Raw genomic sequence first — 18,452 nt, 5'->3', positions numbered from 1 at the left:
TCAGAACTGGGAAATATACAGCACCAAGTAGTAAGAAGTGAAGATGGATGATTAGAGGGTGCTTACCTATTAACAGACAGTGACCAAGTAAATATAAAAGCTCTGAAACAAAGACTCAGCCACCAAACCAAATGAATTGCCTGGTCTTAATGTTGGCTGCAGAACAAAATAAAAACCCCTTAAACTTGTATGGTCCCTTTCAGTCTGGCCCCAGTTCACCTTTCTACTCTTACAGCTTCCCATTCCTTTTTTTTTTTTTTTTTAAGGTTTATTTATTTTTGAGAGAGAGTGAGTTTGTGTATGTGAACGAGCAGGGGAAGGGCAGAGAGAGGGGGAGACAGAGGACCCAAAGCGGGCTCTGTGCTGACAGTGGAGACCCCAATGCGGGGCTCAAATTCGTGAACGGTGAGATCATGACCTGAGCTGAAGTCGGACGCTTAATGAACTGAGCCACTCAGGTGCCCCCCCCCCACTTTTTTTTTAAAGTAATCTCTACACCCAACATGGAACTTGAACTCACAGCCCGGAGATCAAGACTCACATGCTCTACTGACTGAGCCAGCCAGGCACCCCTCTTCCCATTCCTTTATCCAAAGCTTCACTCTAACCAAAATAGCATACCTGACATCAAGCTTTAAAAAAAAAACCAAAAAACAAAAAAACCCTATGCTTGGAAACTAACCCAAATTATAGAGATATTTCTAAATTTTTTTTAAGTTTATTTATTTTTGAGAGACAGAGACAGAGAGACAGAGAGATGGAGGGGAGGGGCAGAAAAAGAGGGAGACACAGATCCAAAGCAGGCTCCAGGCTCTGAGCTGTCAGGGCAGAGCCCAATGCAGGGCTCAAACTCATGAACTGTGAGACCATGACCTGAGCTGAAGTTGGACACTTAACCCACTGAGCCACCCAAGGCACCCCTTAGAGGTATTTCAAAGAGGAAATTATGAAATTCTTGTCCACAGCTGCTTACCAAAAATCATTTTGACCAAGACAGACATGACTCAGAATTCAGAATTTTTAGGTTTTGAACAGTACATATTTCATATATAATTTAACACCTCCAGTGAGATCTAATGCAATACTCCATAACCACATATTAATACCTCTGCAGCAAAATATATGAACTATAAGAAATAAGTCAGAAATAAATACTATAAATAGTCTCATGTCTATTCAGGTCAGGTTTTGTCATCAAATGTAATTGGTGTCAGTCAAATCTAGGAGAAAAGTTACTTCTTCAGAGCCTTCTGATTTCAAAATTACAGATTAGGAATTATAGACCCGTACTCAGACTGAAAGACAATGTATGGACTATAACTAAGGCAAGCAATAACTATGGTATTATTTAAGAAAAAAATCTGTATCTTTATTTTTATTTTTTTGAGAAAGAGAGAGCATGAGCAGGGGAGAGGCAGAGAGAGAGGGAGACAGAGGATCCCAAGCGGGCTCTGCGCCAACAGCAGCAGGCCTGTTCAGGAACTCGAACTCACAAACTGAGAGATCATGACCAGAGCCAAAGTCAGACACTCAACCAATTGAGCCACCCAGGTGTCCCCAAAATCTGTATCTTTAAATGCATTACCCCTGTGGTTCTCAACGAAGAGTGTTTTGTCCTCCAGGGGACATTTGGCAGTATATTTCTGATAGTCACAACTGTGGGGAGAGGGGAAAGGAAAGTACACTATTGACATCAAATGGCTAGAGGCCAACGCTCCTGCTAAATATCCTACAATGCACATGCCAGTCCCCCAACAACAAAAAATTATCTAACCCAAATTATCAAAAGTGCTCAGGTTGAGAAATCCTGCATTAATCAGAGACAAATGTTAAAACCAATAAGCTAAACACTCAGAAAGTTGGGGAAAAATCAGGATCCAAACACAGAAAAAGGAAGAAAATAATAAAGAAAGGAATCGAAATCAATAGACAACAATGACGAGAAAAATAACAAAATACAAGCTAGGTTTTTGAAAAATTAATAAAATAAGTAAACCTCTAACTGGAAACTAGTGGAGATTACTAGGGCACCAATTATAACTTAAAATAGTGATAATTACAGGTTCCTGGGTGGCTCAGTTGGTTAAGCATCCAGCTTCAGCTCAAGTCATGATCTCACAGTTGGTGAGTTCAGGCCCCACTTCGAGCTCTGGGGTGACAGCTCAAAGCCTGGAGCCTGCTTCAGAATCTGTGTGTGTGTGTGTGTGTGTGTGTGTGTGTGTGTGTGTGTGTGTGTGTGTCTGGCTCTCCCCCACTCTTCTGATTCTCTCTCTCTCTCAAAAATAAACATTTAAAAAGATTTTTAATTGATAATTAAACTAAAAGAGTAAGTATTTTTCCTACTTTTCCAATTTGAGCTGTACTAAATTGTAACTAAATAAACCTAACAGATGAAGTAAAGCAATTCTAGACGGAAAAAAAAAAAAAAAGAATTCAAATTTTAAAATATACACAGAATAAAAAATATGAGAAAATCATCATGTTGCAACCTATAATGAAGTAACTCATCATGTTGCAACCTATAATGAAGTAACTCATTCAGGGAATAAGTGATAAAAACCCAAACAGAAGGTTTGTTGGGCAAAGTATTAGCTGTCACTACCCAATTCCACAAAAAGTGAGGCAACTCCATCTGATGTGGAATTATCCTCTCAGGTGACATAAGATGTACATAACACCACCAAAGTATTCTGCACACACACACACACAAATCTAAATATAATTGAACTTATAAATCTAACACCTTGTCTCCAAAAAAAAAAAATTGCAGGTGAAGACATAAAACAAAAATCAAAACAAAAAAACAAACCAAGACACCATGAGGAAACTATTAGCAAAAGTGAAAAAATGACCCAGTTTCTTCAACAAGTCAATGGTGGGGAGAGGACAAAGAAGTAGGTAATGAAGAGTGTTCTATATCCAGGTTGACAAACTATGGCACGTGGGCCAAATGCCACCCACCTTGGTATGGCTCTCAAGCTAAGAGAAGTTTTTACATTTTTTTAAAGGTTCTTAAAAAAAAATGAATATGGGACAGATACCTGATGCAGCCCAAAAGTCTAAAATATTTACTGACACTTTACAGAAAAACTGTGCCAACTCTTGTTTTAAATTATAAGAGATTTATAAAAGCTTAAGAGATGTAGATGTAGATCTACAATGAGTGGATCTATTTTAGATCCTGATTTGTATAGTATACTATAAATGTTTATACAATTAGGAAAATTTGATTACAGACTTGTTATTAGATATTAACCACTATTAACTTTTTAAGGTTATGGTTTTGTGTGGAAGTGATTTTTTAAATGGGGAAAGTTCAGATTTTTTTTCTAAAAATGCAGATATTGCTGGTTATTGAACCTGTGTGATGAGTGCTTAGAAGTTCCTTGGACTCTCTTTTTTTTCTATGTATGCTTGGAAACTTTCAAAACCAAAGTCAATAAAAAAGACAGTTTTTAGCAAGACCAAAAAATAAAAGAAAATGAGAAAATACAAAATATATAAAGTATAGAATAAAAAAGAAATAATCACAGGTAAAACTGAAAAGAAAAATGAAACTATGAATAATTATGTTCATAACCTGGATAACCTGCAGGACATAAATTTCTAGAAAAAGACAAAAATGCTAGAAATTATTATGTGAAGAACTAGGTAACTTATATAGACCAATTATCATTACAGAAATTAAAATAGTAATCAGAGATCTGGCTGAAGGAAAAAAAAAAAAAAGGTCCTGACCCAAATGGTTTTACCAAACTTTAATGAGATAATCCCTATCCTATACAGATGGCTTCAGGAAAGAAAAAATTAGAAAAAGCTGGTAATTTAGAAGGATTAATATAATTTTAATTCCCAAATCAGATAAAGACAATATAAGATGAATATTAGGTCTATTTTAATTTATGAAGTATTAAATAAAATATTAACTAAAACTAGCAGTGTATCATAATGAATAACAATACATCATAAGAAGGGCATGTTTTTAAATAGCTCATTACCTTTAAATCTATATCATCACAGACTAAAGGAGAAAAAAAAAATCTCAACAGTGATGCCTCTTGACCTAACCACTAGTTTACAGACAACAGAGAGGGAAAGGAATATACCCAACAACACTACAGGGATATAAACAACAAAAGCTAGACTATAAAAAACTCCAAAAACATATGGCCCAGTTTCTTAAACAAATAAATTGCAAGGTTAAAACAAAGTAAGCTGTATGTGAAGGGGAGGTAGCTTTCAGATCAAAAGATCATACTTGGATCTTGATTTGACTAACTGTAAAAAGTTGTTTACAGGGGCGCCTGGGTGGCTCAGTCGGTTAAGTGTCCGACTTCAGCTCAGGTCACAATCTCGCGGTCCGCGAGTTCGAGCCCCGCGTCGGGCTCTGGGCTGATGGCTCAGAGCCTGGAGCCTGCTTCCGATTCTGTGCCTCCCTCTCTCTCTACCCCTCCCCCGTTCATGCTCTGTCTCTCTCTGTCTCAAAAATAAATAAACGTTAAAAAAAAAATTTTTTTTTAAAAGTTGTTTACAAATAAGATTCATTATGGATAGAGTAACAGACAAAAACATGGTAAAGTATGTGAAAATATAGTAAAATATTAATAATGGTAAAATCTAGGCAGTACATAACTGGTCATTTATTGTAAATTCCAACATTGCTGTATGCTTAAAGGTTTTTTTTCATAAAATGTTGGAGGGAAATTCTAACAAATTCAGGGAAATCTGAACATTTAGTGGATATTTGATGACGTTAAGAAATCTTTTTTTTTAATGTGATGTGGTATTGTGGTTATGTAAGAAAAAAGGACTCTTGTCTATTAGAGATACATACTGAAATGTTTAATGTTTATAAATAAAATATGTGGGGTTTGCTTTAAAATAATTGTGGGGGGAGATATTTGACTTTGAGCTCATAATTTTTTAAGCTGGGTGACAATGGTTTCTAAGAGGTTTCATTATATAATTCTATTTTTACTTATATATGTTTAAAATTATCCATAATAAGATTTTTAAAATGAAAAAAAAAAAGGTGATTAAAAAGAGCAGAGGCACTTAGGTAGCTCAGTTGGTTGGGTGACTGATTTAGGCTCAGGTCGTGATCTCAGGGTCCTAAGATGGAAATGGAGCCCCCACTCCACGTCAGGCTCAGAGCTGGGTGTGAAGCCTGTCAGCCTGCCTGAGATTCTCTCTTCCTCTTCCTCTGTCCCTCTCCCACTCATACTAGCGCTCTCTCTCTCAAAAATGAAAAAAAAAAAAAAAAAAAAAAGACATTAAGAGCAGATCTAAATGTAGAGATTATTGATATTCATGGATGAAAACTTTAAAAACAGTAAAGATATCAATTCTATCCATATTAATTTACAAATTAAGTAACACTGTGGTGGCATTAAATATGACTGCAAATTCTCTGACACTCTTCACATAAAAAAGCAGGAGTTTAGGGGCACCTGGTTGGCTTGGTCTGTAGAGCATGCAGCTCTTGATCTCACAGTTATGAGTTCAAACCCCACATTGGACATGGAACCTACTTTAAAAAAAAAATAAAGGGGCGCCTGGGTGGCTCAGTCGGTTAAGCCTCCGACTTCAGCTCAGGTCACAATCTCACGGTCCGTGAGTTCAAGCCCCGCGTCGGGCTCTGGGCTGATGGCTCAGAGCCTGGAGCCTGCTTCCGATTCTGTGTCTCCCTCTCTCTCTGACCCTCCCCCGTTCATGCTCTGTCTCTCTCTGTCTCAAAAATAAATAAACGTTAAAAAAAATAAAATTAAAAAAAAAAAGCAGGAGTTTAATTTCTTTCCCCTTAAATAGGGGCTAGCCTTAATAATTCACCTCAACTAAAAGAATGGGGCAGAGATGCAGCTACCTAACTTCCAAAGGTAGGTCATAAAATGGATATGGCTTCTGACAAGGTCTCTTTCTCAGGATGCTCACTTTTGTAAGCCAGTACCATGATGGGGAAAAAAGCCACATGTAAAGGTTGTATATACAAGTTCTGGGCTATAGTCCCACCAAGAGCACACTCAACGATAAGCATCAACTGTCACACATGTGAATGAATAAGCCAACAAATTACTATTCTAGCCCCTTGCCTTCATTTACCTAGCTGATGCACAGTGAACACAGACCAACTCCTGTCCAAATTACAGTTCTGTGAGCAAATTAGATGTTGTTGCTGATTTAAACCACAAATTTGAGGGATGGTTTATGTGACAATACATAAACAAAACAGAAACTACATTCAAAATTCCAGCTCAATCTTTTGACAAATTTGACATATTCATTCTAAAATGAATAGGGAAAATAAAGGTTTAAAAAGAGCTGTGCCAACTTTGGGAAAGAAGGGCCAAGAGTGAGAATTTGTCCTAGCAAATATAAAACCACACTGTAAAACTTAACAGTATTGTTGAAAAAAAGAAAAGGAAAGGAAAGAAAATCTGTTACTGTTATAGTAAGAGAAAAATAAAAGAAACAGAACTTGGAGTGAAAGATCTATGAAGTTTGGTAACAAAATACGTAACACTCTAGAGTCTATCTGTCTGGGTTAAAATCCTGGCTATGACACAATGCAAATTACATACCCTCTCTGACTTGTCTGGTCCTCTATAAAATGTGGCAATAATAATACCTAATCATAATGTTATTATGATGATTAAATAAGATTAAAAAAGTGCTTAGAATAGCCTGTCACATACTAAGTTAAGTGTATATAAGCCAGTTGTGGTAATTTAAAAAGTAATAAAGAACTATCAATGAAGTAAAAAGACAACCTATGGAATGCAAAAAAAAATTTGCTAACCATATATCTGATGAGATTAATATCTAAAATAAATAAAGAATTCAGAGGCACCCTGGGTAGCTCAGTCGGTTGAGCGGCCGACTTTGGCTCAGGTCATGATCTCACCGTTCGTGGGTTCAAGCCCCACATCGGGCTCTGTGCTGACAGCTCAGAGCCTGGAGCCTGCTTCGGATTCTGTGTCACCCTCTCTCTCTGCACCTCCCCCACTCATACTCTCTTTCTCTCTCAAAAAATAAACACTAAAAAAAAAAAAAAAAAAATTCATACAACTCAATAGCAAAACAACAAATAACCCAATTAAAAAAGCGCAGAGGACCTGTTGCATGTCAAAACTCTGTAGAAATGATATAGCCAGTAAAGTGATACTAGCTCAGTGCTTCAAGATGACTGTCCGTGTTTATAACCTCGATAAAGTGTAGACTTTATATAACAAATGCCTGAGAGCTCTCCCTCCTAACTTTGTTACCCAAATGTGGCCTTAGATGGTTTTCAACTGTTACATATTTTCTCTCTGATGTGGAAGTTGAAAGGTCTTTTCTGGCACCAACAGGCAAAACCACTAAATATGGAAAACCTGACTCTTTATCAGCAATGTTGTCAGAAAAAGATCATAAAGGGGGGAAATATGAAAGTGAATAAAGAAAACACCACTTCAAATGAAGCTGGGAGGTCAGAAAGGGGATCTCTCACAGCCTACCACTCATTAATTGCAGACCCCAACATGAAGAGAAATACCTCGCACTGCCAACAGGAAGAAGCCTACCTTACTACTCCAACAAGGGGGAGAAAGTTTCCATGTACAGCAAGCCCAGCCAGTGAGGATATACCACAACTCTATCAATGCAATCCCTACCAAAATAACCCCAACATTCTTCACAGAGCTATAACAAACAATTCTAAAATTTGTATGGAACCAGAAAAGACCCCAAACAGCCAGAGTAGTGTTAAAAAAGAAAATCACAGCTGGAGGCATCACAATTCAACACTTCAAGTTGTATTACAAAGCTGTAATCATCAAGACAGTATGGTACTGGCACAAAAACAGACAGATCAATGGAACAGAATAGAGAACCCAGAAATGGACCCACAAATGTATGGTCAACTCATTTTTGACAAAGCAGGAAAGATTATCCAATGGGAAAAAGACAGTCTCTTCAACAAATGGTGTTGGGAAAACTGGACAGAAACATGCAGAAGAATGAACCCGGACAACTTTCTTACACCATACACAAAAATAAACTCAAAATAGATGAAAGACCTAAATGTAAGACAGGAAACCATCAAAATCCTAGAGGAGAAAACAGGCAATAACCTCTTTGACTTCAGCTGTAGCAACTTCTTACTAGACATGTCTCCAGAGGGAAGGAAAACAAAAGCAAAAAATGAAGTATTGGGACCGCATCAAGATAAAAAGCTTCTGCACAGCGAAGGAAACAATCAACAAACTAAAAGGCAGCCTACAGAATGGGAGAAGACATTTGCAAATAACATATCAGATAAAAGGTTAGTATCCAAAATCTGTAAGGAACTTACCAAACTCAACACCCAAAAAACAAATAATCCTGTGAAGAAATGGACAGAAGACATGAACACACATTTCCAAAGAAGACATCCAGATGGCCAACTGACACATGAAAAAATGCTCAACATCACTCATCATCAGGGAAATACAAATCAAAAACACAATAAGATACCACCTCGTATCTGTCAGAATGGCTAAAATTAACAACTCAGGCAACAACAGATGTTGGCCAAGATGCAGAAAAAGAGGAACCCTTTTGCACTGCTGCTGGGAATGCAAACTGGTGCAAATTGGGAGAGGTGCAGCCACTCTGGAAATGCAAACTGGGAGAGGTGCAGTTTGCACTCCCAGTTTGCATTCCCAATGCAAACTGGGAGAGGTGCAGCCACTCTGGAAAACAATATGGAGGTTGCTCAAAAAATTTACAACCACTTTAAAAACAATTCAAAAATGAAAAACCATTAAAAATACAAAAATTCTGATTCAAAGGGGCACATACACCCCAAAGTTTATGGCAACACTATCAACAATAGCCAAATTATGGAAAGAGCCCAAATGTCCACTGACTGATGAATGGATAAAGAAGATGTGGTACATGCATACAATGGAATATTATGCAGTGATCAAAAAGAATAAAATCTTGCTATTTGCAACGTGGGTGGAACTAGAGTGTGTTATGCTAAGTGAATTAAGTCAAAGAAAGATAAGTATCCTATGACTTCACTCAAATGTGGAATTTAAGAAACAAAACAGATGAACATAAGGGAAGAAAAGGAAAAAGAAGTTAAAAAGAGAGACGGGGGCAAACCATAAGAGACTCAAATACAGAGTTATGGTCAGTAAGTAGGGCACCTGTTGGGATGAGCAGTGGGTGTTATATTTAAGTGATGAATCACTAAATTCTACTACTGAAATCATTATTACACTATATGCTAACTACCTTGGATTTAAACAAAAATTAAAAATTAAAAATAGTAAAACATTTGTATATTTTTTCAAAAGAAAAAAAAAAAAAAAAAACATATGCCACCACTCAAGTTCTTCCAATGGACTTTTACTCAAAGAAGCCCCTGCCATCTCTCTCCTTTTCTCTACATTCCTCTCGTTTGATTTTCAGACTTGTCTTTGGTTTCCCATAGCAATTGCAATTGTTCTGCTATTCCTGAATAAACCCATTTTGCTGGTAAAAAAAAATAATAATAATTAATTAGTTAATAAATAATAATGCAAGAGAACCTAAACAGACATTTCTCCAAAGAAGTTATAAGAAATACCAACAGGTACATGAAATGATTCTCAATATCACTACTCATCAGGGAAATGCAAATTAAAATCACAATGAGATATCCCCTCACACCTGTTAGAATGGCCATCACCACAAAAAGGAACTACTTGGGACCACATCAAAATAAAAAGCTTCTGCACAGCGAACGAAACAATTAGCAAAACTAAAAGGCAACTGACAGAATGGGAGAAGATATTTGCAAATGACATATCAGATAAAGGGTTGGTATCTGAAATCTCTAAGGAACTTATCAAACTCAACACCCCCAAAAAAAATAATCCAGTGAAGAAATGGGCAAAAGACATGAATAGACACTTCTCCAAGGAAGACATCCAGATGGCCAACCGACACGTGAAAAAATGCTCAACATCACTCATCATCAGGGAAATACAAATCAAAACCACAATGAGATACCACCTCACACCTATCAGAACGGCTAACATTAACAATTCAGGCAACAACAGATGTTGGCGAGGATACAGAGAAAGAGTTTGCATTGCTGGTGGGAATGCAAGGTGGTGCAGCCACTCTGGAAAACAGTGTGGAGGTTCCTCAAAAAATTAAAAATAGAACTACCCTATAACCCAGCAATTGCACTACTAGGTATTTATCCAAGGGATACAGCTATGCTGTTTCAAAGGGACACCTGCACCCCAATGTTTATAGCAGCACTATCAACAATAGCCAAAGTATGGAAAGAGCCCAAATGTCCGTTGATGGATGAATGGATAAAGAAGATGTGGTGTACATATGTACAACGGAGTATTACGTGGCAATCAAAAAGAATGAAATCTTGCCATGTGCAACTATGTGGATGGAACTAGAAAGTATTATGGTAAGTGAAATTAGTCAGAGAAAGACAAATATCATATGGCTTCACTCATATGAGGACTTTAAGATACAAAACAGATGAACATAGTAAAGGGAAGCAAAATAATATAAAAACAGAGAAGGGGACAAAACATAAGAGACTGTTAAATGTGGAGAACAAACAGAAGGTTACTGGAGGGGTTGGGGCGGGGGATGGGCTAAATGGGTAAAGGGCATTAAGGAATCTACTCCTGAAATCATTGTTGCACTATATGTTAACTAATTTGGAGGTAAATTAAAAAAAATAAAATTTAAAAAAAAAGAAAGAATGGCCATCATCAAAAAAACAAGAGATAACAAATGTTAGTGAAGATGTGGAGAAAAGGGAACAAGGGTTTGGTGTACTGTTGGTGGGAATGTAAATGGATACAGCCACTATGAAAAACAGTTTGGAGGATTTTCAAAAAATTAATACAACTATTTTATAATTCAGCAACTCCACTTCTGAGAATATACCCAAAGGAAACAAAAACACTAACTTAAAAAGATATCTGCACTTGCATGTTCACAGTAAAATTTTTACAACAGTCAAGATATGGAAACAACCTAAGTGTGCATCAATGGATGAACAGACAAAGAAGCTGTGGTATATATACACAAAAAGAATATTATTCAACCATAAGAAATGAAGAAATCCTACCATTTGGGATAATATGGATGGACCTTAAAGGTATTATGCTAAGCAAAGTAAGTCAAACAGAGAAAGAAAAATAGGGTATGATCTCACTTATATGTAAAATCATAAGGAAAAAAACCTCATACCATAAGACATCAGACTTGTGGTTACAAGAGGTGGAGCATAGGGGACAGGAAACTGGAGGGAGCTGGTCAAAAGGTACAAACTTTCAGGAATAAGATAAATAAGTACTAGGGATGTAATGTACACCATGATGACGATAGCTAACAATTAAACTACAATTAACTAAAACTACAACGACCTACTAGTATACATTCACTAAAATGACTAAATCCACAGACAGTATCCGACAGAACAGTCAAATGTTTTTGGCAGGAGTGAAAATTAGTATAACTACTTTGTAAAGCTATCTGGCAGTATCTACTTAAGTCAAACAAACCCATACACTATAACTAAGCATTTCCATTCATGGGCATATACCCAAAATAAATAAGTCTACCAAAATAAATATATATGAGAATATTCATAGCATTAATAATAGCCAAAAACTATAAACAAGTCAAACGCCCTTCAACAGAAGAATGGATAAACAAAGCGTGTCATATTCCCAGTGGAATACTGCACAATAACAAAAGAGACTGAAGTACTGATATACACAACAGTATGGATAAATCTCAAACACAGAGTGAGAGAAAGAAACCAGATACAAGAGGACCACATAATTACATTCATATGAAATTCAAAAACAAGCAAAACTGATCCATGGTGACTGAGGTTACTCACAAAGGTGTCTGCTGGCATGCTAGAATAAATGAGATAAAAATAACTGCTAACATTTAATAAGAGTATGTTCTATACGCTGAGCACCAATTTAAACACTTTCCATGTATTAACCACTTAGTCATCAAAATAATCATATAATGTAGGTACTAGTATTATCCCTATTTTACAGATAAGGGGACTGTGACAGGTAAAAGTTAGATCACTTATCCAAAGTCACATAACTGATTAATGGAGGAGTCAGAATCAAATTCTTACAGTCACGCTTAGGTTCAAAACTTTCACACACAACCATAAATTGCCTCAATAATTAATGAAAACTCTTAATACAATACCTGGGCCAAACAAAACACTTACAAAGTGTTAGTTAGCTATTACTACTATTACCATTATTAGTAGCATTAACTTAAAATATTCCTTAGTATAACACTCAAATACTCAATACTATGATTGCTAATTATATCTATGCTCCTACTTTTCCCTAACACTACCATAAAGGTGATATCATAAATAATTTGAAATATGTAAAGTATGTTACTCTATTCCTCCCACAAATCACTTACAACAGCCAAAAGTTATATCTATTTATCTCTCCACAGATAACATTCATAGCCTTAATTGCTATCAAAAGAAAAATTTATATACTAAACAATACTTTGAATACTTTCAAGGCTATAAGAGAAAAAGTTAATTTTGAAAAAGAGTATTATTCTAAGTTTTACCACATAGAGGTAAAGCTCCAAATCTACATACTAACCACTATAGATTTTAAACTTAAAATTTCTTTTTAAGTTATTTCTATAAACTGGTGAAATACCTGTGTAAAAATCACTTTTTGAAGGTATGCATTAAGTATATCTTCTCATTTCTTCTAATTCAATCATTATGCCCCTGGTATTTTTTATATTTTACATACACACACACATTTTTTTTTTTTAATTTCTGAATAGATGTGCCTAGTATTCCCCACTCCTAGAAGGGACCACATTTCCTTATGTAACAGTCTTCCAGAGATAGCCAAAGCATACATAAACACACGTTTATATGTACATATGAATCTACACACATATATTTTTTCAGTTTTTTAAGTTTAATTATTTATTCTGAGAGAGACAGGGAGGAGCACAGAGAGAGAATCCCAAGCAGGCTCTGCACCATTAGCACTGTGCCCAACGTGGGGCTCGAACTCATGGACAATGAGATCAGGACCTGAGCAGAAACCAAGAGCCAGATGTTCAACCGACTGAGCCACCCAGGTGCTCCGTGAATGTGCACACGTACTTTAATGAAAACCACACAATACGTTGAAAAGCACACTATATACACTGTCTTGCACCTTCCAAAGGCTTTTTCCTGTTAAAAGGGTACCTAACCATTCTTTCATTTTATTTACTTATTTAAGTAAACTGTACCCCAATGTAGGGCGTGAACTCAAGACTCTGAGATCAAGAGTCCATGCTCTATGGACTGAGCCAGCCAGGCACCACAGGGTACCTAACCATTCTTTTAGTAAAGACAGTTCTATGATGTTTAAGATCACTTTTGCTGGTTTCAACACTAACAAAGGAAAGTACCAAAAACAGTCTGAAAAAAAATTCTTTGTTTGAATAATACAAATAAAGATACAGGGTACAGATCAAATGGTATTCTATGACTTAACAACATAGAACACTAGACACTACAATTAAGTAGACAACCTCAGAAATCTAGTTCAACCTGATCCTACATGTCCTACTTTGGACACCTAAACTGACCCATCTACCGAAGGAGACAGGTTAAAAATTCCTGGACAAAAGTTAAGCACAAAAAGTTAACTTTTCATATTAAAGCTGTTAATCTAGAATACCTTCCAGATGACAGAAAGCGAAGTACTTAATAATTAATTTCCACTCTGCTAAGGATTCTTAACAGAATTCCTTTAGGTATTCCTGAAATCAAACATCTTACTATCACAATCAAATCACATTAGATCTCAAATGATATTTTCCAGTAAAATATCAATCGTTATTTAAACCTAGTATTATATAAACCCAGAGTCCACTAACAAGAAAGCAAAATGGCTAGGGAAAAAAAATCTGATCCAACCGTCACACGAAATGGTTGCCTTAGAGCAAAATTAAATAACCAAATTCCTGGTGAACGCTTTCCCATTCCTCTCTTTAGGGATCAACTACCTCGGTAAAGAGTAAGGATGCTTTCATGTTCAAAACATCAGAAAAAACATCATGTAGATACTGTTGCTGACAAGTGTCTCAGACTTCTCTCCGCCAAGAGCAAATCCGGAAATAATTTGAAGTTCTCCTCCACTACCTACTTCATCATTTCTAGAAATAGCTAACTGAAGGAAATCAGTTTTATTTCAGGGGCAGAACTTTCCGATTTCAAAGTGCCAACTGAATTTACCAATTTTAAACTTTCAGTCTTCCCTTTTCGAATATTCTAGAGATGTCAAGACAGAGACTATTTTACTTTCTGACTTCGATTCAACAAATCTTTACAATTACCCGTTTTAACCAACCACACTTTGAGGAAAGCTTCAGCTACAAGGCTGTGTGTGTGGCGCGCGCGTGCTTCGGTTGCGTGACTATGTGTATGTGTGCACACATACATGCTTATGCAAGCTGTGTGCGCACGCGCGCGCCTCAGCTGTAAGACTACATATGTGTGTGCTTTGGCCGCAAGTCTGTGTGTGCGCGCGCACTGGCTGCAAGGATGCGTGCACGACTGTGCGCGCTGCGGCTGTAAGACTGCGTGCACGTGTGCGCGCGCAGCGGCTGTAAAATCGTGTGCGTGTGTGTGCGAGTGTGCGCAGAGCGGCTCTACAACTGTGTGAGTGCGAGTGTACGCGCACGCGCGCGGTGAGAGCGAGGGGGGTCGGCCTAAAACTGTGGCTGCTACAACACCTAGAACCCTCTCGTCAGCTGACTGGACCGCCCTGCAAGGTCTCTAATTGAGACGTACATATACATTTCACTCCTCTGAAAAACAACGATGATGGAGGACCAGGTTACAAGAAACAGGTGAAAACTAGGTAAGAATCGGGGCCAGGTGTCTCAGAAGACCCGGCCTCAGGAAGGGGGGCACTGGAACGCACCCCACCCACGCTCGCACTTCCGGGCCCGGACGCTCCGCCCGGCGCCCCGAGGCCCCTCTTCCCAAGGCCTCGGAGCCGGCGCTGCCCGGGCGGTCTCCACACAGTGAAGCAACCCGGGCCTGCGCCTGCGGCCTCGCAGAACAGCCGCCCGCCAGCTCCCCGCTGCAGCGTTACCTGTTGAGAAGTAGGGAGGCGACGCTGAGGCAGAGCAACAGGAAGCAGAACAGCGGGTACTGGCGGCAGATCTCGCGTCCTACGTCGAGCCGGAGCCGCTGCTTCAGCTTCTCCCCCATCGTCCGCACCCAGGGCACCATCTCCGTTTGCGTGGCTGAAGCTGTGCTACAGGTTGAGGCCGAGGTTGAGGCGACCCCCATCAACCTCCCGCGTCTCCGCCCCCGCCGACCTGGCGGCTACCCACACAGCCGCCGACCGGCGGACCGACCGCCGGCTGCAATCGCCCAAAGCCCCGCCCAAGGCCCCGCCGCGCCTGCGCGGCCTCCTCCCCCCCACCCCCTTCCCCGCCACAGCCGGCCAAGGGGACTGCCGCACGACGTGCCCGAGATCGTCACCCCTTGGAGGCCCAGCGCGTCCCGCAGCTCCTCCCTCCAGGGCAGGGTCGCGCGCCGGCCTCCCAAGGAGGGCCCGATTTCACTGGCTACTGGCCTGTTTTGGAAATCGGGGGGTAAAGTTGCAGCACCCAGTAACCTTCGCCTGTATCGCGGAGGAGAGAGAGAAGGTTGTGCCGGAGCACGGGGTAAATTACAGCCCCGAGCAGCCGCCGGACCCTGCCTGCGGGACATCCTGAGCTCGCGGGGTCCTCTGGGGACTGTAGTTTTTGTGACGCGAGCGGGCGGGGGGATGGAGTGCGTGGTCCCGGCCCTAGCCTCTCGGTGGGGACCCGTCGAGCTTTACGTGACGCCCAACAGAGAGAATGGAGTCCTTATTTGGCGGGGGCTGGGTAGGGGAGGACGCGTGAGTAAACCCTGGAATTCGGGAGTCAAACCCACCGGGCCGTCACCCCTTTGAGTGTGCATTCTGCGCGCTCACAGGCAAGGTAGAGCTCAGGTCACCATGGCCTTGCCGGTCTAATCAAAATCCAAGTGTTTGGACAAGGCAGGTTGGCAGGTTAGGTTAAATCCCTCTGGTCTCGTGGAGCTTTCGATTTAGTTAAGTCATCACATTTCTAAATTTAATATATGATTTTCCGCCAGTCGGAGAGATGCAAGAAGACATCATCGTAACAAGTAAAATTTATTTAGACGGCGCGCTAAGCACTTTCATTTAACTTTCAAACATTTACCTCATGATGTAGATACTCCAGTTTTTCCCATTTTGCAGCTAGATTACGGAGGCTAGCAAAACCGGGATTTGGAGCAGTTCTAACCCCAGAGCCGGCGCTCTACTGCTGCCTGTCATTTTTTTCTTCCTTAGGATCTTATCGTCCAAAGTGCGGAAACAGATACGTTCAGAAAGTATATATTGTTTAAATGGGGTATGTGCGGTTTCATGAATATTTTTCCATTTTACTCCAAATACAAGGACCACCTTTAATGATGCATTATTTTCCTTCAGAATGTATCGTCCCTAAACTATTCTATTAATGCTAGTTTTATTGACATAATGATTACCATTTTCTATCCTAAATTTATACACATTTCTAATAAATTTTTAAGGATTAATATCAATACAATTGCGCAAGGGTAAGAACATGATACATACTGTCAAGTTTCTTCCTAGAATGGTTTACCAATCCACAGTAGTATATAAAAGCATCCATATTTCACTGGTCCTCGTCATTAGGGATGGTTTAAACTAACATCACAATATACTCATACTGTACCATTTCTGATTAAATTATTAAAACGCCATGTAACATCACTGGAAAACTAATTGCTTTTTTTAATGTTTTGAAGTACAGAAGAAAACATTTAGTATATTAATTTCACTTCTGCAGCCTTTTAATGGTCTTTAAATGATCTAGAACCCCTTGTTTATATGAACATCCTAGGACTACACTGAAATATAAATAAAAGGTATATGTTGAATTAATCTACATGTATCTAGGGCCTACGGTGTAGTTGAGTAAAGTACTTTAATACTTGTGCAAGTTACTTTATTAAACTTTTCTGGGAAGTTATATTGCCAATCTTATTCTTTATAAAGACTTGTTCTGAATTTACTGTTCAACTTTGTACTAAGAGCCAAAACATTTAAAAAGCAAAATGTTTTGTTTTGGTTTTTTAATTTTTTTTTTTTTTTTTTTTTTTTTTTTTAGCGTTTATTTATTTTTGAGACACAGAGGGACAGAGCATGAACGGGGGAGAGTCAGAGAGGAAGATACAGAATCCGAAGCAGGCTCCAGGCTCTGAACTGTCAGCACAGAGCCTGACGCGGGGCTCCAGCTCATGGACCACGAGATCATGACCTGAGCTGAAGTCGGACGCTTAACCGACTGAGCCACCCAGGCGCCCCTAAAAAGCAAAATGTTTGATTTTCAAGTTAGCCTTAACAACATCCAACTTAAAGGTGGCTTTTCCCCCATATGACGTTATTAGAGGAAATTTTGAAATAACCTAGACAATTTAAATCTTCATATTATGTTCAGGAAAAGTAAAAACTAAAAATAAATTTCTGCTATAAGGAAAATCCACAGCTGGGGGCGCCTGGGTGGCTCATCCCTTTAAGTGTCTGACTCTTGATTTCGCCTCAGGTCATGATCTCACTGTTGTAGGATCCAGCCCTGCATCGGACTCTGGGCTGCCAGCTCGGAGCCTGCTTGGGATTTTCTCTCTCTCTCAGAAATAAATAAATGAGGGGCCCCTGGGTGGCTCAGTCTGTTAAGTGTCTGACTTAGGCTCAGGTCGTGATCTCATAGTTCGAGTTTGAGCCCCGTGTCGGGCTCTGTGTGGACACCTCAGAGCCTGGAGCTTACTTCAGATTCTGTGTCTCCCTCTTTTTCTGCCGTTCCCCCCCTCTCAAAAATAAACAAACGTTAAATAAATAACTTCAGAAATAAAATCCACGCCTAAAGCAAGAAAAAGAAATTTGGGTGTCTGGGTGACTCGGTTGAGCATCCCACTCTTGATTTTGGCCTAGGTCATCAGCTCACAGTTCGTGAGATGGAGCCCTGAGTCGGGCTCTGCACCGACAGTGCAGAGTGGGCTTGGGATTCTCTCCTCCCCTCTTCAGCTCTTGCACATGTGCACTCTCTCTCTCTGAAAATAAACTTAAAAAAAAAAAAAAATTATGGTTGATACAGACTTCATAAAATAAAATACTCTTATTTCATTAAATGTTTTTTCTTTAACCTTGTGGTCTGTTATCAACACACACAGAGCTTTAAACTTTTTTCCCAAACTTTTATTAGAAGTTTTGAACTTAAAGCAGGAATATGGAATATCCACAATCAATCCTAATTCTGAAACCAGCTCCACCTTCTACTAGCAGTATTTTATTGAGCAAGGTTAA

At 39.1% G+C, this 18,452-nt stretch overlaps 1 protein-coding gene across 9 annotated transcripts in view; it reads right to left on the bottom strand.

Moving 5' to 3' along the window:
* SNX14 (sorting nexin 14) overlaps positions 1-15,458 on the bottom strand; it is a 95,786-nt gene extending 80,328 nt beyond the window's left edge. For all 9 annotated transcript variants that reach the window (XR_008422964.1, XR_008422965.1, XM_019442782.2 and 6 more), the window contains exon 1: positions 15,159-15,458. Coding sequence is in view for 7 of the 9 variants with exons in the window: in XM_019442782.2 (XP_019298327.1) it covers positions 15,159-15,358 (200 nt within the window). In the remaining 2 variants the exon portion in view is untranslated. The remainder of the gene's footprint in view (positions 1-15,158) is intronic.
* Positions 15,459-18,452: the final 2,994 nt, after the last annotated feature.

This window comes from Panthera pardus, unplaced genomic scaffold, assembly GCF_024362965.1.
Source record: "Panthera pardus isolate Hobbes unplaced genomic scaffold, ASM2436296v1 HiC_scaffold_17, whole genome shotgun sequence".
Classification (NCBI taxonomy): domain Eukaryota; kingdom Metazoa; phylum Chordata; class Mammalia; order Carnivora; family Felidae; genus Panthera; species Panthera pardus.
The sequence above is the reverse complement of the archived record's forward strand: the minus strand, read 5'-3'. Positions and strand labels throughout refer to the sequence as shown.